Below are 24,568 nucleotides of genomic sequence, written 5' to 3' on the forward strand. Positions count from 1 at the left end.
ACCGGATGGAAAGTTACGTCTTAGATAACCTAATGTTCGGTTAGTATTGTTAGTGATATATTCAACATGCATGTTCCACGAAAGATTGCTAGTAATATGCAGGCCAAGATACTTATAAGAGTTAACAACCGACAGGACAGTACCATTAATAGAATAGGGGGGCAGATCAGAAGAGGTAGAGCGGCAGGAGACACGCATATGTTTGCATTTATTTGTGTTAAGCTGCATTTGCCATTTGTTACACCAATTTGATACACTAACCAGATCATCTTGAAGCTTACTGGAATCATTAAGGTTAGTTATTTTGTGGTAGATGACGCAGTCGTCCGCGAACAGCCTAATGATTGAGTTAGAGATACAGTCAGGAAGGTCATTAATATAGATGAGAAAAAGCAGGGGCCCCAGTACGGATCCTTGCGGTACACCGGAGGTAACTGAACAAGGTCTAGAGGTATAATTATTAGCGGTTACATACTGGGTCCTGTTAGAGAGAAAATCCTTAATCCATGCAAATATGTTTGGGTCAATATTAAGAAGAGAAAGTTTGAAAATAAGTAAATCATGAGAAACAGAATCAAAAGCTCGCGAGAAGTCCAGAAATACACAGTCAGTATCAAGTTGCTGATCAACATTAATAAACAAGTCATTGGTAAAAGACAAGAGTTGGGTTTCGCAGGAAAAGAATTTTCTAAATCCATGTTGTGCGTTGTTAAAGAAAGAATTCATCTCGAGGAAATTAATGAGGTGTGAATAAATTATGTGCTCTAATATTTTACTTGGAATGCATGTCAATGAAATTGGTCGATAATTATTGGAGGAGTGAGTGTCACCTGATTTATGGACCGGAACCACTTTTCCCACCTTCCAGTGTTTGGGCAGGGTAGAAAGCTGTAGGGACTGGTCAAAAATCTTTGATAAAATAACACTTGAAAAAACTTCAGTACACTTTAGCATTTTTGAATTAATGAAGTCGGGACCACAGGATGAAGAAATTTTTTGATTTCTGATAAGTTTGCCGATGCCAATCCAGTCAAGCGAGATAGGATCCATAGGCGGAAAACTTGGGGACGATAAGAATGGAAAATTTGGCTGTACTGATCGCAGAAAAAATGACGAGAACGTATTATTCAGAATTTCGCAGCACTCGTGAGTTGGAACTGGCACGTCTGATTGGATTAATTGAAGAACATTCTTTTTAGTACCTGCAACAATAGACCAAACCTTCCGTGGGTTAGAAACCAGAAACGAGGGCAGAGTATTATTTAGGAATGTGTTTTTGGCACTGGCTGTTGCCGAACAATATTCACTCGCAATGCGGTGATATCGAGACCAATGATCAGGATGATTTGTAGCTTTAGCGCGGCGAAACACCCGTTTTTTTTTTTCTTGCGCAGGCGCTTTAGTGCATTATTAAACCATGGTGATCGGGGGTTAGAAGGCACTCTTCTTTTAGGTATGTAGCGGTCAATTATCGATAGAAGTTTGTTTTTATAGAGAAACCAGTTTTCATCAACTGTTCGTTGCGAAAAGTTCATTAAGTAGTTCGTAATGAAAGACTCAAATTCGGCTGTTATTGACGAAGCATCAGCTCTGTTGTAATCTAGTATAATCTTTGAGCTTCTTTTAGTAGTAACATGCGCGTTAAGAGTGAAATGGATCATTACATGGTCGCTTATACCTTGCAGGAACGTTAGAGGTGAAACCAAGTTGGGGGCAGTGGTAAGAATGAGATCCAGGATATTGGCAGAAGTCAGTGTAGTGCGCGTGGGGTAGCGCACAAGTTGAATAAGGTTAAAATCGCGGCACAGGTCCAATAATTCTAAAAATTGAGGGCAACTCTGTTTCACAACTACGTCATCCTTCGACCACACAACATTGGGAAAATTCAAGTCCCCTAGTATAAACAAGGGTGATGTGGGGTATCTAACAATGAGGTTATTAATCACATCATAAAGTTCATGGCAAAACGAAATAGGGGCAGCGGGTGGTCTATAACAGGCACAGAAAATAAACTCGCGATTGGAAATGACAACCCGTACACACACAAGTTCTAATGACGATGTAATCGGAATGATGTGAGAAACAAGAGCATCTTTGACACCGATAAGAACTCCCCCTCCTGATCGAATGTCGCGGTCATATCGGTATAAACTATAAGTGTTTTCGCAATCCAGTATTTCACTGCTGCTTATTTTTGCTGATAGCCACGTTTCCGTAATGATAACAATGTCAGCAGAACAGGAATCAATGGCTGATGATAAAGCTATGCGTTTGTTGAGTACACTTCGTGCATTAGTGAATAGTATTGATAGGCTTTTGACGTTTTGGTGTACGGCAGATAGCTATGAAGGATCATTCACCTGGGCGGCAGCGGACTCAGGTACGGCGGCTGGCACGTGTGAAGGGGGATACATTTCACAGATGCAATCGGTGGCTGCGCAGTAAACGTATGTTTTTTTGTTAATGATTAGTTTATTATAACGAAGTGTAAAATTCTGTTTGCTGGCGCTTCCGAAGTCTATAAGTCTCTTACGCAATTGCCTGGTATTTTTGCAGAAATCCTCACCTACAGATACACCAGAGCCCTTTAGCTTTGCCCTCAAGGAAAGGATGCTTTCTTTAATCTTAAATGCCGAGAACATAACAATTATGGGGCGGGTTTTATTCGCAGAAAACGACCCCAATCGGTGCGCTCTAGATACAGCCGTGTCTGGAATAGAAATATCGAAATGCATTGACAGTATGTCTCGAATTCGGGTTTCAGACTCAGCCCAAGTCTCTGTGGGACTGTCAGTGATACCGTAAAAGAGAAAGTTATCCCTCCTTGATCGATCCTCAAGGTGGTCGAGGCGAGAGGCAAGGATACTGTTTTCGTTTTTGACTGCTTCCTTGACTGCTTCCTCGATTTCGGCCATAGGTGGCGAGTTCTAGAAATTCTCTACAAAGGATTCTACTTTAGTTAGCCTGGTAGTTAAATCAGATACGGTTTGAGCGAGTGCGTCTTGTTTTTGTTAAAGTTCACCTAGTGCACCCATAACTTCGGCATGTATCGAGTCAATTTTAGACGACAGGTCGCTGATTACCGCAAGTAATTGTGTATACTGTGTACTAGAATCATTGAGAGGCCCGAGATTCGTCTCGACATCGCCACAAACCAGTAATGCCCTTGCCACTAGTACACAATCACAAAAGCATTGGAATAACACACGTGGGCACGGGATAAGCAGCAAACAGAGATTGTTCGATCGCTTGCTAAGAAGTGATGGTTTTTTACCAACCTGCATGTAGAACAGAAACGGGTTTGTGAGCGACGAATGCATTGTCGCCGCTATCCCGTGCCCACTGAAGGCCGAAGTCGGATCCGCCGCCCTTTTGAACTCTTCTGATGAGACTGTCGGTGACGATGCCGCTGGCCAGCCGCTGACTGAAGGGACGCCGTAATCCAAGTAAGGAAGATAGCATGCTCCATCATGGTCGAAAGTTGGTGCCGATGGCGGCGTTATCGGTGAAACTGCTGATGCTTCGGACGAGAGATATGCTCCCAGCAAAGTGACGATCTGCATGTAGAACAGAAACGGGTTTGTGAGCGACGAATGCATTGTCGCCGCTATCCCGTGCCCCGTGTATCCGTGCATAAGAAGTCTCCGAATTGCGCAACACGAATACTTGTACAAGTTTGCGATGTGATCGACTAGTAAAGCGCAACATAAATAGTTAAAGAAAGAACAAAGCACAATCTTGCAGAGCGAAAACATTACGCCAAGTGTACCTTGTACACTAACGTCCAACCGTAAGTTGCAAAGGACAGGGTGCCTCTGGGGTCACGGTTCATCCAGCGCCATTAAGAAAGCTTGTGCACAAGAAATATGTTCATTCCTTTTAAGGGGCATTCATTGTTCGTGCAGGTGGAACTGACGGGCAACAGCATCTACGAGTACATCCACCCGGCCGACCACGACGAGATGACAGCCGTGCTCACGCTACAGAGTGCACTGCCGCACCCGCACAGCGCCCAGGGTACGGTCTCCACGCCCCGCCACTAGTGCGCGAGAACATATGCTCTATTTAAAAGCTATAGTCTTAAAGTTCAACGGCCGGAACTCTGTGTAATGCTTCTGATCAAGCTCATGTAAGCTACTGACAGTCCACAAACCAATATGACGACTCCAACGGAGCCTCCTAGGATATTTGTATAATGTTCTCTACACGGCACACGCTTATTCTCCCCCCTTGCATGTTTCATGGAGCAAGGAACCCTTGTGAGTGAATCCTAGGGTACAGAACTGAAAGGAAGTAGCCCAAGCGCAGCGCTACACCTTGATATCGCGGTCAATGCTTCGTCTTTCGGCCGAAACTGCCACGTCTTACCTGGTGTTTAGATCCTGTTCAATATGGTGGCACGAGAAAATTCACTTTGCAGTAAATTTTGTCCCGGACTACTACAAGGGCGCCTTTTAGAAACTGTTAAGCGGAACGCTAATGTATTCTGTACCACATTTGTAGCACAATGTGTACTGTCGAACTGCATTTGTAGGACAGAGATGGAGATCAGTCAGGAAATGCCACCTGCAAATGCGGAGGAGCCGTATCGACCACACGCGATTGTTAAAAAAATATGTTCGATGTAAACGAATTAAGAACTGAGCGGATATCACGCGCTGTTGGAATAGGCTTGAGCAAAGCTTTCATTGGTGTCTGCCAAGAACGCTGTTCGTGTTTAGCGACCATTCGCACATATCGAGTACACGACTATGTTCGACTCAGGTCGACTCAGCTCAACTATGTTCGACCCGGGATCCGCGCTCCAACACGCGGATGCCGAGCATGACAGTCACGTTGATGTGTGTGGGATTGCATATCGTCGCTTGCACACTGCAGTGTGATAAGAACGCCTATAACGATCAGCCGCGTGCCATAAAGTGCGACATCAACACGCTGTTGTTTTTTTCTCTCTCGCCGCCAACTCACCCTCAAATGCACTGCAAACACCCACGTGCAGAGCTGGAAGTGGACCGTTCCTTCTTCGTGCGCATGAAGTGCGTGCTGGCCAAGCGCAACGCGGGTCTCACGGCGGGCGGCTACAAGGTGATCCACTGCAGCGGCTACGTCAAGGTGCGCCACTACTCCATGGACGCAGCGCCCTACGACGGATGCTACCAGAACCTCGGCCTCGTCGCCGTCGGACACTCCCTGCCGCCGTCCGCCATCACCGAGATCAAGATGTACGCCAATATGTTCATGTTCCGCGCGTCGCTCGACCTCAAGCTCATCTTCCTCGACGCAAGGTCTGGCTCTATTCTTCTCGCCGTACCGCAGCTGTGCTGCTAATAGACGCATGCGTTGCCAGGTTCCGCTCGTCACTGCACTGTCGATCGCGAGTGACCGGACCCAGAGCTATACTCGCGGACGATTTCCTGTGACAATGGAGTGAGAGCTACAGGGGCAGGTCTCCTGCACATGTGTTGCCGCACCAAGTAGTCCAGCAGGGTTGTGACAGCGTTCTCAATTTTTTAACTACTGAACTAGCGTAGTGGTTTTGCATTTGCCTAAACGCAGACGAGTTAAGGAGAACAAATTAGCTAAACTGGACAACCAGTGTTGTATTTCGCCTTCTTCTTTTTATTGCTGTTGTAAGCAAAACGTTTGTTTTCTTTTCTACAGCCTAAATGAACACGAACAATAACGTAGAAGTTTTCTTTTTCGTCTCTTTTTCAGGAGCAGTTTTTTGCACGTTCTTCATCCGTAGCTTACTTATTGCCGTGAGAAGTTGTCCGCAAATGTGATCAACCTGTCACCCACGCCTAATCCCGATTGCTTCTTTTAATCATAGGCAAATTGCTAGCGTACATACTGAACCCGAAAAGTATGCGAAAGTTGTACGTTTTTCACACCAGAAGCTAATTTCGATTCCTTCTTTCGCTTGCATAATCAGTGTTCAAGGAAGTGCTCGGATGCTTTATTTCCTTCATTACTCATGAGCCACTGCGTGACACTCTACAACACAGAACCAACAGAATGAGTACGTTCATTTTCCGTGCATTCTGATATCTTTATATAGAACGCGTAAACCTACACGTGAACCTCATTTAATAGAATTATGGGAATATTCGAATGCGAATTGAATAGTTCCATTGCTATTCTATTCGTATTCGATTCGAGAATTAAATTTTCGAAATCGCAGAAAATTTATTTCTGCTGGAATATAAGGAATCACAAAATTTATTAGTCTCTAGGAGAGTTCTATACAAGTGAGGACAGTTCGAACTAATTTTCTCCACATGTGCCGTGGTTCTTCATGCAGAGACATGAGTTCCTGAGTGAATGCACTGGTCAGGTAAATTCTGTTCAATAATTTTCAGTCATTCAATCAGAATGCCTATCTCTCGGGCATCCTATACAGGGTTTCCCAGCTTACGTTATCCAAGCTGTTCAACGGAAAAAAGGGACAAAAAAACACGGTGCAAGATGCAATGTTAAGACCTACGGTGTTCGAACTGATGACCGAACATCGTAGGTCTTATAATTGTACCTTGCACTGTGTTTTCTCATACTTTTTTTTATCGTTTAACCTCTCGGCAAACGTTAGCTGTGACACACCGTACAAAGGTATTGTCTTGATGCAGGCAAAACAGCTTCTTATTTAACCGTATTACCAAATTTACAGCTTTTTAAAACAATGTTGCAGTGCCGTCGTATCACATCACTGTCAGTTGAACACTGTGCGCATTTGATTACATGGTTGTTCCCCTTGTTTTATTACTGTCATCGTCTTGCTGCAGCAGACAACCAAAGGCAGCTGTTTCTCATTTAGACCCCCCCCCCCCCCCCCCTTGGCCGGTCATGTGCTTCGGCTTGGCATTACGTGCATATACAAACAATTTAGATAAAGATTATGTAATTTACCAAATGAATTCCACATGATCTATGTATTTTACTTTGTTTAGAAATCAATAATATTGTGTATTTAATTCGATATTTGAAGGCTATTTATTTAATATTCGCGCTCAATTCGATTAGGAAAACTCACTATTCGAAAGACCCTGATTTGTAAGTGCTCAAAGATACGTATATAGTTCGACACTGATTCACTTTTCGGGAGATCTTGCAATTTTCAAAGCAAAGTTCCGCCATTGGAAGTCTGCGCTGCTGCATGCAGCTACTCGCTTTTGTCCCAACATACTATATATATATATATGTGAAGAATTTGGAAAAGGGATATAGAACGATTCTATTTTTGTTAAGACAGTCTAAAGCAAGCAGGCAATGACGCCAAGGAAAGCATATGGGTAACGAACTGTGGTTGAAACGAAAAGGCAGAAAGAAAAGGGGAAATGGAAGTGGACGAACCCACAACCGTCGTATTACGCATGCGATGCACTAACAATTGTGCTACAGCAACAGCCTTCAAGCCATCCACTAATTTGCGTATTTATGTGTGCTAGATTTGCGTATTTGCGTATTTATGGTGCACTGAGAGCCATGGCGGGCCCCATATTTTGCCCGATAGCGTCACGTCACGCGCGAACTCGGGAGAGCAGGAATGTGTCTAATAAAACCTCGTATGCTACCTGATGGCATCAATGGTGCCAGATTCGAGACCCTCGCTATGAGTGAACGAGGAGAAAGCAAACAGAGAGGCTCGATGTTCATTAATTACGACCATGTAAAGCCCGTAGGCAATGAATCCAAGGAAAGCATACGAGTAATTAGCGGTGGTTGGAATTGACGATATGGCAAATTAAAGTGGACGAAAAGATAACTTGTCGCCGGAGGTATACGAAGAGCGAGATAGAGAAATTAAGAGATGAAAAGCAGATGGAATAACCTAATTAACCATCTGATTGGGTACTTGGGTAATCTGGTACAAGCTTATGGGAAAGGGATAAAAGAGATAAGGAGAAAAAGAGAGAAGATAAGAAGAGAATCTGTCCTCTAGGGCTCTGGATAGCTGTAGCTACAGTAGCAGAAAATCAAACGAAACGAAGGTAGCGCAAGGATAGAGCTTAGGAACCACACTTGAAAATTAATCTAGAACGCACATACGTAAAACACTATATCACGGTAAATATCAGGTGTAATAGATGCTGCACGTGTTTCTTTTCTTTTTTATAGTGTCAGCTCTTAATTCTGCCATGCTGTATTAATTTCTATCGATGGCATTATGTGCTGACGTCTTGACATATCATCCCATGTTCGACAGAGTGGCCCCATTGACCGGTTACGAGCCTCAAGACCTCATTGAAAAGACACTCTACCACTACATACACGGCTTCGACTGTCTGCACATACGTTACTCGCACCACACACGTAAGAAAAAAGTTTCTTTTATTGACGTTGTGTAGCAATCCCTACTGGTAATGAATACGACTTCGTCGACAGCGGAGAACGACATACCTTAATGCGCACAGTCAGCGCTACCACTTGCAGTGCTTGCCACTAAGGTGTGGATGACTGTAATAAAATTAAGAAAAGAAGAAAATAACAAAAAAGTGTGATAAAATAAATAAAGCAAATATTAAGAAAAATGAGCAAACACTTTTGCTCCAAAGGTAAACCAATGATGTATTCTTTCACCCAAACGACCTACATTACTAGTGAAGATTCTGATGGTGATTACTTCAGTTGCATGCTCTATGTTCTGCTGTTCAGCTGTTGTTTAATTTAGCAGTAGCATCCATGGCGCTGACATGTTTATGTTGGCTTTTATAATATGTGTTAAATACATACAGCGCTAGCACGTCTCACCTGTGTGTAGAGAACCTGAAACTGCTTGTGCATGGGTGCGAGTGAGGGCGCCGTTTTTTATTGATTGAGTGGTTGATTGATTGTATTGATTGGTTGATTGAGTGGTTGATTGATTGATTGATTTTAACGTGGGAAAGCAACGCCGGGTCTGTTAGAGATGCGGTAGTGCATGGCCCCAGATTAGTTGTGACAACTCCGTGGCGATGGCCAATCATGCAGTACACGAGCGTATGAAAAGTTCGGTCAATACAGGCTATTACAGCGAAGTTGTTTAGCTGTAGCACCCGTATGCATCCCCCGCATGCGTTCCCAGAGGGGGTACCCTGGGCGGTTGAATCCGCGCGCAATCGGCCATTTGGCGCAGAGGGGCAAAGAGTGTGGCGATGGCACCTGTGCACGTGGCCTGCGCTTCTGTGGTTAAAACGTGACGCGGTCGGAAGTGGCAGTGCTGCTGTAAGGAAGAAGGGTAGGGGTGAGGGGAAAAGAGTGTGGCAACAGTGCTGCAGCAATGGAGACGGATAGGGGGGAGAGGGAGAAAGAGTGTGGTGACGGCGCCTGCGCACGTGGACTGCGCTTTGGTGGTTATGACGTCAGACGAGGCGGAGGTGCCGGCGCGGCTGCAGCAGCGGTTGCGGCAAATGTACGGGAGGTGCAGTGACCGCGGTGGCGCTTGTCTCAGCGTAGTGTGGTGTCGTATGAAAAAAAAATGCATGATTTAATAATGTATGCAGCCCATGTGTGCAGTCTAAACAGCTTCGCTCGTAATATGTCTGCGTATGAATGTTGTGGCCTCGCAAATCTTCTTTCCTGCCGCTTTTCGCGCCGTGTCAATATGTGCGGCTATCGACAGCGGGTACCTCGTTTTTAAGATATAGAGAAGGAGTTACATGCACATGCATGCCTCTTGCTGTCAAAATAGCCGCTTTAGTTTTTTTTTCTGCATTAATTACTAGCTCGTTGGAGCAGTTCCAGCCATATATCTTCTTTCATAAATGATCTTCTGTTTGAATAAACTGGTCACTATCTTCGTGTGCAAAAAATACACTCGCATCATAAGCGTAAACGATAAGTTTTGCTGAACAATCTATGTTTACAATATCACTCATGTATATGTATATATATATATATATTGAAAAAAGAAAGGGCCTAAGACATTGCCCTGAGGAACACGTCGAAGATTTGTTCTCCTGCAAACGCTCTTAGTCTATTCTCGCACTTCTCGCGACTTTGCAACATACTAATTCTGAATTCTTCAACAGAAAAGCGACGCCGAAGCCTCACAAATTCTGATGTCGTGTATGGTCGGCCCACGGCATATAATATACGTTGGCGTGTCACCGTATCTTACAGAGAAAACAACGCTATGCCCGCGGAGCTCCTAACGAAGTTGCGCACTAAAAAATTCGAGCGGCTGCAAACAGTGTGGTTGTAATATCCGCATTTAAAACAAACATTCACATGCTAACATATGTTTGTACAAAACGTGCTCTTGACTTTTTCGTACGAAGCCCACAAAGTTCAGCTTGTAGTAGCGGATGGTGTGAAGCTGAATATGGATGTTCGAACTTTTCATAAAAGTGCTTTTAAGAACGCTTCAAGCGTTTTTCTTCAGGCGAGAAAGTTCAAACAATAATAGCTATGCTAAGAAGAAATTACTGACATGTACCATACAGGCGAGGAGGCACGAGCAATGTTACAATGAGAACACAAAATAGAAGATATAGGCCAGGCAAACGCTGGTCTAAACAACTGCAGTTTAATCATCGGATTAACAAATGCAACACTACAGTGCATGCCCCAACCGAACAACTCGGCAACCGAAAGCCTATCACATACAAGCAGGGTGTTTGCAGTTGTTTATCTAAAAACACCAACTTTTTATCTCTGAGTGGACTGAGAAATTCGGTACGCGCGAATCATTTCGCAGTTGTTGTTTTTTTTTTTTTTTTTTACGTGGGACACTTCACAAATTTTCCTTCGACGGTTGGCTCCTTCCTCTGACAGAATCGGCACGCGCGTGAAATTTCGTTATCAACTGCACTTGCTGCAATGCAATAGAAAGTTTACGCCTGTACCCGTCGGAAGCATATTACCGTGCTCACCCAGCATCCAATGCATGCCTGTCCGGTTGGCGTAGACACGGCCATAAAATAGAGAAATCAAATATTTGACAGCCACTGCACAGTTCTTCAATGCGGCAATTCCCTCCTTGCCACAGATACTTTTGGCACGTTTGTCCTTTCGTCTAATACGTCTGCAAAGCCTTCCTTAAGCGGTGTAACGAAAACCTGTCTCGCGTCATTCCTTCATTACGACATGCTTTAGGTTGCGTGATGTACTACGTAAATATGACATGGCTTCTAATTTATTGGCCCCCGTTTTTGTCTCTGCACTTTCTACTTCCTCCCTGCACTCTCCTGTTTGTACAGTGAACCCACTCAAGCAGCAAATAAACTGTAAAAGGATACACCATTGCTTAAAATCCATCGATTGAGAGGTGAAAACCATTGAAGCAGCCCACGTAAACAAAAATGAAGGCGACTGGACGAGGCTGTAACTAACAACTGAAGCTTGTCATCATGGTTGTCACCTACTTCCGGACGTCGTGTGCACAATTTCACCTTTTCACCTTGCAGTAGTGTCCCAACTGGTCCAATATCGACCCCGTTGCTTCGAAATACATCGAGTTTCTTATGCGACTAATATTGCTTCGTGGACACCATGAACAAATTAATACTAATAAGCGTCTGACCTGGCAGCCACTGTAACCATCAACCAATCTCAAACGCAGTGCTTCTCAAGGGCCAGGTCACCACCAAGTATTACCGTTTCCTCTCCAAGGAGGGCGGCTGGGTATGGATGCAGAGCTACGCAACCATTGTGCATAACAGCCGCTCATCAAGGCCTCACTGCATCGTCAGCGTCAACTACGTCCTCAGGTGTGTTCGCCACTTCTTCGCTGGGTTTTAACTGCAGCAGCCTCATCCCTGTTTGATAATGCTTTTTGTGTGCTCGCGTCTCAAATCTCTACTGCAGTAGACAGCGAACATAGTTAATGTGAAGAGCTAAAGACAAATGAGAAATGATTCATACACACAAAAATCCTGCTGTTCAGACGACTTCTAATAATTAACGGCACCTCAAGATGCCGCCAAAAGCGATTACGAACGCAAATGAGTTCTCATATGCAGAGGGGAGCGCCAACAGCCAACAACTGTTGTCAGCATAAGTGATGCTGTTATGGCTGTGGTGTATCGCTTCAAGAAAAGCACATCGCCAAAGGCTTAAATGCAGTTAAACCCATTGCATCCATGTGGTGCAGTAGCAATAACATCAATCTATCACAATGGTTCTACTTCATACTGCTTGCTCGTTTTGCTTGTATCTTGATGAGTAGGCACAGTTGTTTTCACAAGGCAACAAGTGGAATTCCGTAATGGACCATCTAGAACTCCCCTGTTCATTTTGCTCATCATGTTTCATAGCCAACGCACCATTTATACTTACGGATAGCGCGTAAAACAAGGGACAAGAAAGAAACACGAAAGACGCTCGTGTTTTGTGTCTGTTTTGTCCCTAATTTCTTGCGCTACTCTTCGTCAGTATAAACGAGAAGAAAGGGGCTTACGAGGGCCCCGATTTTTATTAGTCATATCATAAGAAGCCAACAAACACTGACACCGAGGACAACGCAGGGGAAATTACTTGTGCTTAATAAATGAAATAAGGAAACGATAAATTATTGGAAATTAAAGTGGATGAAAAAACAACTTGCCGAAGGTGGGAACCGAACCCACAACCTTCGCATTTCGCGTGCGATGCTCTACCAATTGAGCTACAGCGGCGCCGTTTCCCCATCCACTCACCCATCAGTCGGTACTTCGAATTCGCACCATTCATCCTGTAACCTTGCCTGCTTACAACACAATACACGAAAGTTAGACATTCTTATTTTATGGTTATGCCGTTTTTCAAAAAAAAAAAAATTCTGATCCCACTTACTGTGGGAATCGAACTTATTATGCAAAGCATTTTACAAGTACCTGGCCATGGCATCGACTCTGAGACGGCGCTCCTCGAGCGGCTCTTAGACTCTCGCACTGACTTCGAGCAGTCGCGCATTGTGGAGCTCGGACGTGCTGAGGGTAGGAAAGGATGTGGGCTTGCCTAGCTGCTCGATGACTGCGAACGCCTTCCCCTCCCTCTGCGGCTAGTAGTACCTCAGAAGTACACCATTCTCAAGCTGCTCAAGTAAATCTTTGAGGAATGCAATGTCCGAGTTCAAGCATTTTGCGACGAAACTGCGGTCTTCCAAGAGCTTCTTGTGAGCATCAGGAGTCAGGTTGGCGTGCATGGGATGGGAAACTTCCCTTCGAATCGCTGTTCGTGAGGAGGCAACAACCTTCCGGTGTTCCGCAGCCGGCACAGCCGTATCTCCTTACGCGCGCAAGGTGGCTCGACACAGGTTCTAAGCGAGAATCAGAGGCGAGAGTTGGATGACGGAGCTCGAATGACGACGATGTCGCGACCACGCTGACAGCGCGAACATGAGCACATACTAAGCATCTGAAGTCGGTAGGCGCCGACAGACAGACAGACAGACAGACAGACAGACAGACAGACAGACAGACAGACAGACAGACAGACAGACAGACAGACAGACAGACAGACAGACAGACAGACAGACAGACAGACAGACGGACGGACGGACGGACGGACGGACGGACGGACGGACGGACGGACGGACGGACGGACGGACAGATGGACAGACAGACAGACAGACTGACAGACAGACAGACAGACAGACAGACAGACAGACAGACAGACAGACAGACAGACAGACAGACAGACAGACGGACGGACGGACGGACGGACGGACTCAAAACGCCTCAAGTTCGCAAAAAAATGCATCGCATTAAAGGGCAAATTCTGTGCTGCGAACTCATGCACGAAAAGCAAGATTATCTTCAGCGTGTCAAAAACACAAATTTTAAGTTACACATGATAAACTAGAAGCGTTTTCTTCACACACAACGTGACCGATGTCTCCTAGGCATGCAGGAGACTAACGACATTTGCTTCTGCTTTCTCTGCACCACCGAGCTATCCTCTCACATTCAGCAAACAAGACGACGTCCACTTAACGTTGCTTCTACTGTACTTCTGACATCAAACGAGTTCCGGCATCCTGAACGATTTAGAACACTTTACAAGAATTCCTGCACCTTGCTGCTCGAGTTTCATGCTATGTTTGTGGCTAGTTTGTTTTTATGATCATAGGGGCCACATATGTGAACCAAAGACCAACTAATTCAAAATTAAGACAGAAAGACATTCAGCTTTAGGCGCGGCTGTCGGTCGAAAATCTACTTCTGCAATCGATGTATCGAAGTTAACCTACCTAGTATAGGATAAACATTGATGGATTGGGACATGATTTTTTAAGGTAGTTAATGACATTATTCCTTGCGTACAGATGAAAGCTCGTGTAAGGGTTAATGTGCCGCGCAATGCAGCAAATAAAAGCATTGCATATTTCCCTGATTAAGTAGCGGCTCAACAAAGTGATGTTGAACTGCATAGAGTAGAAAGTGTGGCATATTAAGCCTTAGTTGTGGCGCTGAAGTGATACCAACAATTAAATAAATTATTTAAATTATAAGGAAGACACAAACGAATACGCGGATCTAGACAGTCTTTTTAGAAGGCTCAAAGAGGACGTTAGCACCGCGACGAAGGTTGTCCAAACTGAACTGAACGTGGAAAGGATGGACGCGAGATTGGCACACCTATTAGAGGCAAAGAATTCCATCACGGCCAGGTGGAAAACGCGACGACTGAATCGCAGACTGCGAAAGAAAGTAGCTGCACTAAACCGGGAAATCGAAGCGCACTCGATCGAGCTTTCCAAGCAACAGTGGACCGAGGTGTGCGCGTCGGTAGACGGACAAATGAGAACCGGGCGCAAATGGAACCTCCTAAAGCAACTGTTAGACGATAGGCAATCCAAAGGTAATCAGAGATTGGCAATCGATAGGATTTTACAAAAGCAAAAGGAGCAGGGCAAAACGGAAAGCGAGTTCCTAAAGGAGCTGGCGGAGACGTATCTCCCACTGGGCCCGTCAGGCGACGGCGACTATCCCCAATACGCCGGGGCAGAGGTCGAAGAACTCGACGCGCTCTTCACGGAATCGGTAATTTGGGATGCCTTACAAGGCCTCAACGGACGCTCCGCTACGGGCCCGGACGGGGTCTCGAACAAACTGTTGAGGAACCTAGACGGAAAGTCGGTCGAGAAGTTCACCGAAGAAATCAACAGAGTGTGGGAAACGGGACAAGTACCAGAGGTCTGGAAAGAGGCCTCGGTCATACTAATACCGAAACCCGGTAAACCACTTGCGGCGGAGAACATGCGGCCAATTTCGCTCACCTCGTGCGTAGGCAAGACGGCCGAACATGCCATACATAACCGAGTATCGCGGTACATAGAGAGAGAGGGCCTCTTCCCACATAACATGGTGGGCTTCAGACCGGGCCTCTCCACACAGGACGTAATGTTACTACTCAAAAAGCATATAATTGACTGCATGACCAGAGACACCAGGGGCATACTGGCCCTGGACCTACTGAAAGCGTTCGACACGGTCAAACGCAGATTCCTAATGGAAACGATCTCGGTGATGGGGCTCGGCCGGAAATTCCACTCTTACATAGGCTCCTTCCTCAGAGACAGGAAAGCCACGATCAAAATAGGACAGGCCACGTCCGATTGGTACACGCTGGGCGCGAGGGGCACCCCAATAGGGACGGTGCTCTCCCCACTATTATTCAATCTGGCAATGAAAGGGCTCTCGGACCGGCTGACGAGAGTGACCAACGTCAATCACGCCCTGTACGCAGACGACATTACGGTGTGGTGCCCGGGAGGGTCCGACGCAGAAGTCGAGCAGGTTCTTCAAGAGGCGCTGGACACAACGGAAGAGTACCTCAAGGAAACGGGACTCCGTCTGTCACCCAGCAAATCGGAACTGTTGCTGTACAGGCTCTCAAAACAAGGCATGAGGAATTTGACGCCGATCGATCAAATATCGATCAAATTACACACGAGTGCCGGCCAGTCGATTCCCAGAGTGGACACTATAAGAATCCTGGGGCTGCTAGTTGAGGCGAAAGGCGGTAACACACAAACTGTCATGAAACTCACGTCCAAAACGGAGAACATGCTCCGGCTGATCCTCAGGGTGACGAACCGCAGGGGAGGGCTCAGAGAGAGCAATCTCATCAGACTTTACCACGCCTTCCTCATGAGTCACGTAAATTACGTAGCCTCGGCACTAAAATGGTCCAAGAGAGACGTGGCCAAGATAGAGACACTGATGCGCAAGAGCATCAAAAGCGTGCTGAGTCTTCCGATCACTACAAGCACGGAGCGGATCGATCGGTTAGGGGTCCACAATTCACTATCAGAAATCATCGAAGCGCAGACCAAGGCACAGGTCGTGCGGCTGTCGACCACCAGGGCCGGCAGGCGCATCCTAGAAGAAGCAGGGATAAATGCCGAGGCAGAGTGCAACGCACGCAAGATTGCGCTCAGCGCGGCGGTCAGGGGCACTTTCAAGGTAGAACCGTTTCCGAGAAACGTCCACCCGCAATTCAACGAGGGGTGCCGAAAGGCGAGGGCCCGAGCACTGCTGAAATCGACCGCCAACTGCCCGGGCCTGGCGGCGTTTGTAGACGCGGCCCAGTACGGGCGCAGCGACCGGTACGCGGCCGTCTCGGTACGCTGGGATGGCACGATAATTAACGCAGCATCGGTCAAGGGGGTAACGTCCGAAGTGGCCGAACAGGTGGCAATAGCCATGGCAATGAGAGACCCCGAACGTCCTTACGTCTACACAGATTCGCGATCGGCGGCAAGAGCATTCGCCTCGGGCTCGATATTCCGGGAAGCGGCGGCCGTCCTCGGCAGCGAGGGAGCCGCGGGTCAGCACATCGTCAAATGGTTTCCAGCCCACATGGGGGCTGACGTGCACCCCGAATTTCCCAACGCCAACGAGCTGGCGCACGGACGCGCGCGAGGACTCACGCACCGCGGCGATCGTGGCTAGCGAAGTGGCGGGGAGGGAGGGGAGCACCGAGACCCGCTGCTCACCTTCAACGAAATAACAACACACTATCAGCTGTCGAGGAGGACATTCCCACTCCCCCACGCTAAACTCACTAGACCACAGTCATCGATATTCAGAATGCTTCAGACAGGGTCGTTCCCCTCGAGAGGCAGACTGAGCCGTTATGCACCAGAAGTAGAGCCGCAATGTCCGGATTGTGGCGAATCGTACTGCTCGCTAGCGCACATGCTCTGGTAATGCTCAGCGTTAAGCGGCACCGTGTTCACTAAAGAAGAAGACTGGGTGGACGCCCTGCAAAGCGACGACCACCAGACCCAGCTCCGGGCCGTCCAGAGGGCTCACCAAAGGGCGGAGGCTCACGGGCTTCCCGTCCCAACGTGGGTGCGGCCCGCGACCCCTGCCGGCCACTAAACCAAGAGTGGGTGGGGAGGGGTTCCTCAGGACACAATAAAGTTATTTCCTCCATGGGGTTTTACGTGCCGAAACCGCGTTCTGATTATGAGGCACGCCGTAGTGGGGGACTCCAGAAATTTTGACTACATGGGGTACTTTAATGTGCTCCTAAATCTCAGTCCACAGCTATTTTCGCATTTCGCCCGCATCTAAATGGGGCCGCTGTGGCGCGAATTCGATCCAGCGACCTGGTGCTTAGCACCCCAACACCATAGCCACTAAACAACCACGGCGGGTGGCAACAATGGGAATAACCCAACGGTTCAAGACTTTCCATATCACTACGCCTACAGCTGCAAAACTCGCGGCTCTCCGCGGTGCGTTTGCTTTGACAAATACAGAGAGTCCTGGAAAATGGCCAGTCTTCAGCGATTCAACGCCGGCCTTTCAATGTGTACAGTCATTTCTCCGGCATGGAATGGACGATCAGCTGATGTGCGAAATAGTGGAACTTATCCATTACTTAAGAGGAAAATGCCATCATATCTCTTTTCAATGGATATGATGGCATGATGGTTGCGGTATCATTGGAAATGCTGGCGCAGATAAGGTAGCTCGGACGTCAATCCAAGAAGGCCACTGTTCATCTTTCAATGATCGACGCTGCGAGACAGCTTCACATTCTAGCACGCACACTCTCGTTATCTGAGTCGAATACTTGTTTTTTATTCACATACCCTAAGGGCCCTCTACGGGCATTACATAGGGGGTTAAAAAAAACCAATAAAGTGATCATAATGCATAACGCAGTGAAAAATCAGAAAGGCATAAACAACATGCGCTCAGGAAAACAGGGAACATATCTGGATAAAAGAAGTGTTCGAGAACACGTACACAGGTGGACGACAATGCTCAAGACAATGTAAAAAAGAATACACTTCTGATAATAATCTATTAAGGACCAGCACAGAGTAAGCACTTCAGTTTGTTCACAAATGCGTCATAATTATTTTTGGAAACGATTTCTGCAGGTAGTTTATTCCAATGATAAATGGCAAGGAACAATGGCGAATGTCGCATAAGTTTGGTGTGAGCTATCTTAGGTTGCACTTTGAGGCAGTGGTTTAATCGGGGGAAAATGCGATGTGCTGGTTTGATATGATATTCTGTGAACGGTGAAGGATTGTGATAGAGCTTGTGAAAGTGACATAGCAGGGTGACAAGTCTTCGCTTTTCAAATGAGCCTAAATTTAGAGATGATTTAATATCTGTGATGCTAGAGTAGCGAGTGTATTTCCTTGTGATAAACCTAGAAGCCTTATTTTAAAGTCATTCAAGTTTATCGGCAAGATAATCTTGATGCGGGTTCCAGATGAAACCGGCATATTCTAGTTGTGATCTGACTAAAGTTGTGTACGCTAATAGTTTGGTCGCCTGATTTGCAAAGTACAAGTTGCGCCTAATAAAACCGAGGGTTTTGAATGCTTTGGTGGTTATATATTCAATGTGTTTGTGCCATGTCAAATCAGAAGAAATGTGGACACCTAGGTATTTGATTCCAAGAATTTTTCAATGGCCACGTTACCGATAGAATAAAAGATGGCTTCAGTGACTCTAGCCGTCGTAAATGTTACAAGTATCGTTTTAGAAATGTTTATTTCCACATTCCATTGTTCGCACCACTTAGCGATTTTTCAAGGTCCGATTGCAAAGCATTAGTGTCATGAGGGTCAGTAATCTTTCTGTAAATAACACAGCCATCCGCAAATAGCCTAATTGTAGAAGTGAGGTTGCTGTTTATGTCATTAATGCAAATAAGGAAGTGGATCGGCCCGAGCACCGAACCTAGAAGCACATCAGACTTTACATGGGTTAGTGCGGAGCAAAATTCATTGGCAGACACGAACTGCTGTCTGTTAGTTAAAAAATTAACAATCCAGTTCAAGACATTGCTGTTTATGTTTAGATTTCCAAGTTTAAATATAAGACGATTGTGAGCAACTTTGTCGAACGTTTTCGCAAAGTCGATTAATACGGCATCGATTCTCATTAAATGGTGTAAAGCGTCGTGCAGGTCGGCCACGAGTTCAAATAACTGTGACTCGCAGGAACTCAACATACAAAGCGCAACAGTCTGCACAAACGTGCAATCTGTGCAACCTTTCACTGCAACTCAGACCTGCGGCCGGTCTGCACCGACGCGAAGCGTCTCTTCTGCGTCGGTTGTGGCTGGGAATAGACGTCAGAAAACCTTATTCAGCAGTAATTGCAATGGCTGACTGTCCTGCATATGATGTCTGTGGATGCGAGGAGAACATTGACCACTTATCGTGCCACTGTCCTCAATTTAAAGCACAAAGACAATCCACGTCCAACGCATTCAGGAAACTAAATGATGATCCTCTGAGTGAACAGACTATACCCGAACACATTCCTACCGATCATCGGCTCAGAAAGTAGTGAAAGCACTTTTGTGCTTTCTGAGAACGTGTGCTTTGTACGAGTGCCTTTGACGCTGTAGTGTCTGTTCACGTCTCTATACCCCTCTCTCTCCCTTCTTTCTCTTCCCCTTCTCCCTTCCCCCAGCGTAGGGTAGCCAAACGGACTCTTGTCTGGTTAACATCCCTGCCTTCCCTACATCCACATCCCTCCCTCCCTCGCTTTCTCTCGCTCTCTCTTTAGCTTACGAGTGACGCCCTTAAACAGTTACAGTTCGTCCGCGCACTTGCGCATTCTGAATACCCTTACCAAACAGAACACAAAGTGTTCCTTTGGGATGGTATCTTGAATAAATGGAGAACAATATATTGAATTACGAAGTTTTTACGTGCCAAAACTCATTATGAGGTCGGCCATAGTGCACGGAATAATTTCGACCCCCTGGGATTCTTTAACGCCTACTTAAATCAAAGTACACTAGCGTTCTCGCATTCCGCCCTAATTGGATTGAACCCAGGATCTCGAGCTCAGCAGCGGAACTCCATAGCCACTAATGTACAGCGGCGTATGAGTGTAGAATGGTCCGAGTTAACGGTGACTGTTTTCCTCTATGCAGTGAGCCTCAAGCTCAGGATATTCAACTACAGATACATCAGACCAGGACAAAACCATCACCCTGCACCAGCTATTCCAGCACTGAAGTCGTTCCAGCATCAGTGCCGCCATCAAGTAGCAAACCTGTGCCAAATAAAGTAAAATCCTCCAAGGGAAAATGTCGGAGGTCGCCCTACTACTGCAACGTCGCTACTGCCGAGGCCTGCTCAAACGGCGGTAGCACTTCAGGTCCCGGCAGTCAGACCTGCTACGAACCGGCAGCAGCTGCACCCTATGGTGGCGAGTTCTTGTCAGCCTACGTGCTTCCGTTTGCCGAAGACCGCTGGGTAACTCCGTACGGCTTGCCCCAAGCTGACGCCACCACTGGCTGCTGTTCTCAGCCGACAAGGTCCGCATCAGCAACGACTTCCGGCTACGCAACGATACCAGAAGAACGGTACATGACTAGAACGGACATGGACAGCTATCCTGGCTATGCAGATTGCAGTGGAACCCTCGGAGTAGACACGAGTGAAGACAATGGCTTGAATGGATCTTCGTCACGGCCGGGTTCTTTACTGCAATGCGCCGACCTTTACGCAGTCAAGGAGGGCACCCTGTCGTCGTCGTCCTGTTCTCGTAGTAGTGGATCGGCCCATGACCTGGTCGCCAGCCCCGCGAGCTCCTCCCTCTTTCAGCACAGGCCTTACAGCACCCACTCCGATTCTACGCTGTCGGAATCAGATCTGGAAGGTATCCAAACGCTGCCTCATGTTTCCCAGCCGCCGTCCTCTACGAGGAGGTCACCCTGCTCCAGCAGGAGTGCGTTCGATGGTTCTCCCGTTGCGGCGAACACGAAGTCAGAATCCGAAACGCCTGTGCCAGTGGTGCTCCCGCTAGAAGACACCGGCCACTCAGGCGGTGCCGTGGCTCTCCAACCCACGACCAGCTACCAGACTGCAGTGGTTGAAGGTCAACCATCGCCGAGTGGTGACCTGCTCAAGACTTCCGTCGACGCGTACGAGGCCCTCGAGCCTCCGGTGGACGTATTCGCTCTGTATGGTCAGAGACTCGTGGGTGCAGACTACGACAGTGCTGCGCGCTTTTTGCTGCCTTCGTGCGAACGTGGACAGGTTGCGCACATGGCCTACCGGCATGATACACCCGCGACACCTGCAACGTCATTTGCCGGTGCTTCAAACAGACAAGCACCGGGATATGCCAGTGTCATTGTGGACGCGCAGCAGTACCACGTGTCGAATGGATTTGTGCACTAACACCTAGGCAGCGTGTACGGGTTCGTGAATGGAATGTGTGCAGAGTACTTGAAGCTACGAGGGAATTTATTTGTACACTTGTACAGGATACGTGTTTTCAGTGATGTCGGCATAGGCGAAGACAGACATTTCAGCGTATATGTCAATACTAGCGCTTGGTCCGTGCTCAGGTTTACTTGAGTGCATGAGCAAGCCAGCTATTACTAGAAAGTGTACCTGTTTTCGTCAAGGCTTCCTAGTGCAGTATACGCTTTGTCATTCAAAGCACTAGCGAGTAAGCCTAGCTTTGAGAAAATATATCTGTAAATTACTTGCTGCTTCATAGTGAAGAATGATCTGCAAAGCTTACTTCACTCGTACTAAACGATAAAGTGATTTAGCACATGCGAAGTCAATGGTTGCATGAAGAGGACAGGGTAATTCACCACAAGAATAAAATTCGATGAGCGATGCGCATGGTTTACGAGAACTGCTGCCACACTGAAGTCCACGTGCACCTGTTCGACTCCAGGTTTCGGTTATGCAGCAGTGTACACCAAACACATTGATAACTGATGGGTATTAGGTTCATGTGTAGCGTTTGTATCAGAACTTCAAACTTTCAAGCAGATATAGCACTCCTTGATTTTTGATATATGTCGAGTAAAGAGTAGAAGGTGGACAGCGAGAGAGAGAAAGCTTTCTATTAAAAAGCAAATTTCTGCGCCAGCGTTTGTCTGACCACGTAGATGTTACTCGGCTTTTGCACAAGAGTGGTGAGGGAAACGCCATTGAAAAAAAATGGAATCAATAAAGTAAAAAGCAAACTATTAAGAAACATAATGCCCACATGTGGCATGACGTGTAAGTCAATGACTTATAGAGAAATATAAAACATTTCCTATTTCTTGCCAGCAAGTCAACACCTTCCGAATATAAGCAAACAGTATATAAAGCCCGACGCTGCCTCAGAGAAGAAAGCATGGTACCTAACATCCTCTGCGGGAAAAAATTGCTAACAAATAGTACATTATGTGGCTCTCATAAAATGCAGACTTTTTTCGAGTAGATGGCGAGCGTAGTATACGTCGCAGCGAGTTTAGTGCCCAAAAATGAGTAAAATAACTTTAGCACCTCACACTAATTGTAATCGGTTGCCCGTAAACTTGATTTTCTCAAGGGCACCACGATCGTCATAACAGACATTACCGTCGAAATAGCATGTCACGGTCGCCCTACGCTTCATGTGGTCATGGAGACATTGTTGCTCTGCTGGTATAACCCAGTCAAAGGCATTTAACATGCCACGCAAGCCACGAAACGTAATGACTGTCGTTGAAATTTGTCCCTGCCCTTGCTCATGCAGGTCCGTTTCCTACTGTGTTCTTCCCCAGGAGAAAAGATCGGGAAAAAAAAGACTTGCTTCATTTCCGGTGAATGTGCGCACGCACGCATTTTGTGTATGAATACTTGAGTACCTGTACGTAAAGAGTCAATGCCAGCGCCTGCTGTTCTAATTTAATGTGGAATACTCGGTTCACTTCAAGTGAAGCTGAAAAAGTCTTGAAATAAAGAAAACAGCTATGCCTGTGTCTAAGACACCAACTCCTCAGGAAAAATGTGTTGTGTGTTTCCCTGTTTACTTCGTCACTTTCATCTTATTTAATGCTACAGTTTTAGTCAGCCTCCCTTTCTTTCTCGTTCTATCAGAGGGGTGGGACTCTTGGTTCAAAGACAACTAATGACGAGAATTTATTTCATAGTTTGATTATTTTGCAGAAGTGCTCGAATGTGACGCTTCTGAGATAGCACGAATAGAGCCGGATACAGTGTTCGGGATCGCTCAGCGCAGAAATATATCGAAAGAGGCAGCGCTTGCCCCGTCTTTTGCCGGATTGTTGAACAGACAAGCTGCTTAGCTCAGTAAACAAAACTTCGGGCAGTCTTCATCCCCCGTTGAATGTCGACGTTAATTCCACCAGCATTGAAGTAAAGTAGGGATACACCGCATTGCAATTCTTCACTTCCACATAGCCAACTTCTTCAATTTTCTTTTGCTGATATTATTTCCCTTCTCGATGCTCATCCCTCAATGCATGCTCTTGTCCCATGTGATTAACTTCACTTCCTTGGCTACACTCGGCTGTTCCTAATGCCGACCGACTCTTTCGCTTCTCTGTAGTTTCCGGCATTTTTTTCTGTTTACGACTTCTGCAATGCTTGCCTTTTGTTCAATTTGTGTATCCGGGCACCTAACCAGTGGCACAAACTCTTTCTGGAGCATTGGATAAGAATGTTCACATGCCCAGTTTGACATATCAAAGGCCCAAGCTGTCTATTCCCAAGTTGCCTTTTCAGGTACATATCCAGTAGCACATGCACTGGCATTTACACCAATGTAGTGGCCCTAATTAACGGGGAACAGGCTATATATGCACAAATATAACACATGATGCAATATCGGTGAAGCTCCCAGAGTGCATTGATCGCATTAAAATTTACAAACCCACAGCTTGCAATGTCTTTTGCCGTTGTTGCATCGAACCGACGAGCAGCAGGACTCAGCAGCGGGATCGTGGGAGCGCACAGACACACGCCACAGCTTTCAGTATCCTAACTCCGCTAAACATGGAGGCCAACTTCGAACAATTAAGGCCGATGCTCATCACCAGAAGCAACTTCAGAGCAGAAGAACGCAACAAACTGCAAGAGGAGATATAATTATAGACCAGCTCGATATACGAGTCATAACAGATATACAACGTAATACAAGGATTTTCCTTGCCCCAAGTTGTGGGGCAAGGAAACGTTGTGGGCAACGTTGTGGGCAACGTTGTGGGCAAGAAAGTGCAAATTTTGGCCCCAAAATTCAAATTCGCCCCAATTAGCACAAAATTATTTTCGTGAGCCTTGGGCAGCCATCCTCGATCGGATTGACCTGGAGACTCAACTGAACCTCCTCGACCAGGCCCGGTGCGTGGCTGTGGCCACTGCAGTCCTGAACTGAGGACC

The 24,568-nt window shown here is 46.5% G+C and overlaps 2 protein-coding genes across 3 annotated transcripts in view; one reads left to right on the forward strand and one right to left on the reverse strand.

Moving 5' to 3' along the window:
• sim (bHLH transcription factor single-minded) overlaps nucleotides 1-24,067 on the forward strand; it is a 139,893-nt gene extending 115,826 nt beyond the window's left edge. For both annotated transcript variants that reach the window (XM_072288849.1, XM_050172142.3), the window contains exons 5-9: nucleotides 3,906-4,017; nucleotides 5,000-5,285; nucleotides 8,201-8,307; nucleotides 11,537-11,684; nucleotides 20,323-24,067. In XM_072288849.1, coding sequence (XP_072144950.1) covers nucleotides 3,906-4,017; nucleotides 5,000-5,285; nucleotides 8,201-8,307; nucleotides 11,537-11,684; nucleotides 20,323-21,577 — 1,908 coding nt within the window. In that variant the 3' untranslated portion in view covers nucleotides 21,578-24,067. The remainder of the gene's footprint in view (nucleotides 1-3,905; nucleotides 4,018-4,999; nucleotides 5,286-8,200; nucleotides 8,308-11,536; nucleotides 11,685-20,322) is intronic.
• LOC140218888 (uncharacterized) lies at nucleotides 2,357-3,320 on the reverse strand. Its single transcript, XM_072288594.1, has 3 exons — nucleotides 3,209-3,320; nucleotides 2,571-2,896; nucleotides 2,357-2,389 (listed from the first exon to the last, which is right to left on the reverse strand). The coding sequence occupies exons 1-3, from the start codon at nucleotides 3,318-3,320 to the stop codon at nucleotides 2,357-2,359; spliced, it is 471 nt and encodes a 156-aa protein (XP_072144695.1).
• Nucleotides 24,068-24,568: the final 501 nt, after the last annotated feature.

Source organism: Dermacentor andersoni, chromosome 6 (assembly GCF_023375885.2).
Source record: "Dermacentor andersoni chromosome 6, qqDerAnde1_hic_scaffold, whole genome shotgun sequence".
Taxonomy (NCBI): Eukaryota; Metazoa; Arthropoda; class Arachnida; order Ixodida; family Ixodidae; genus Dermacentor; species Dermacentor andersoni.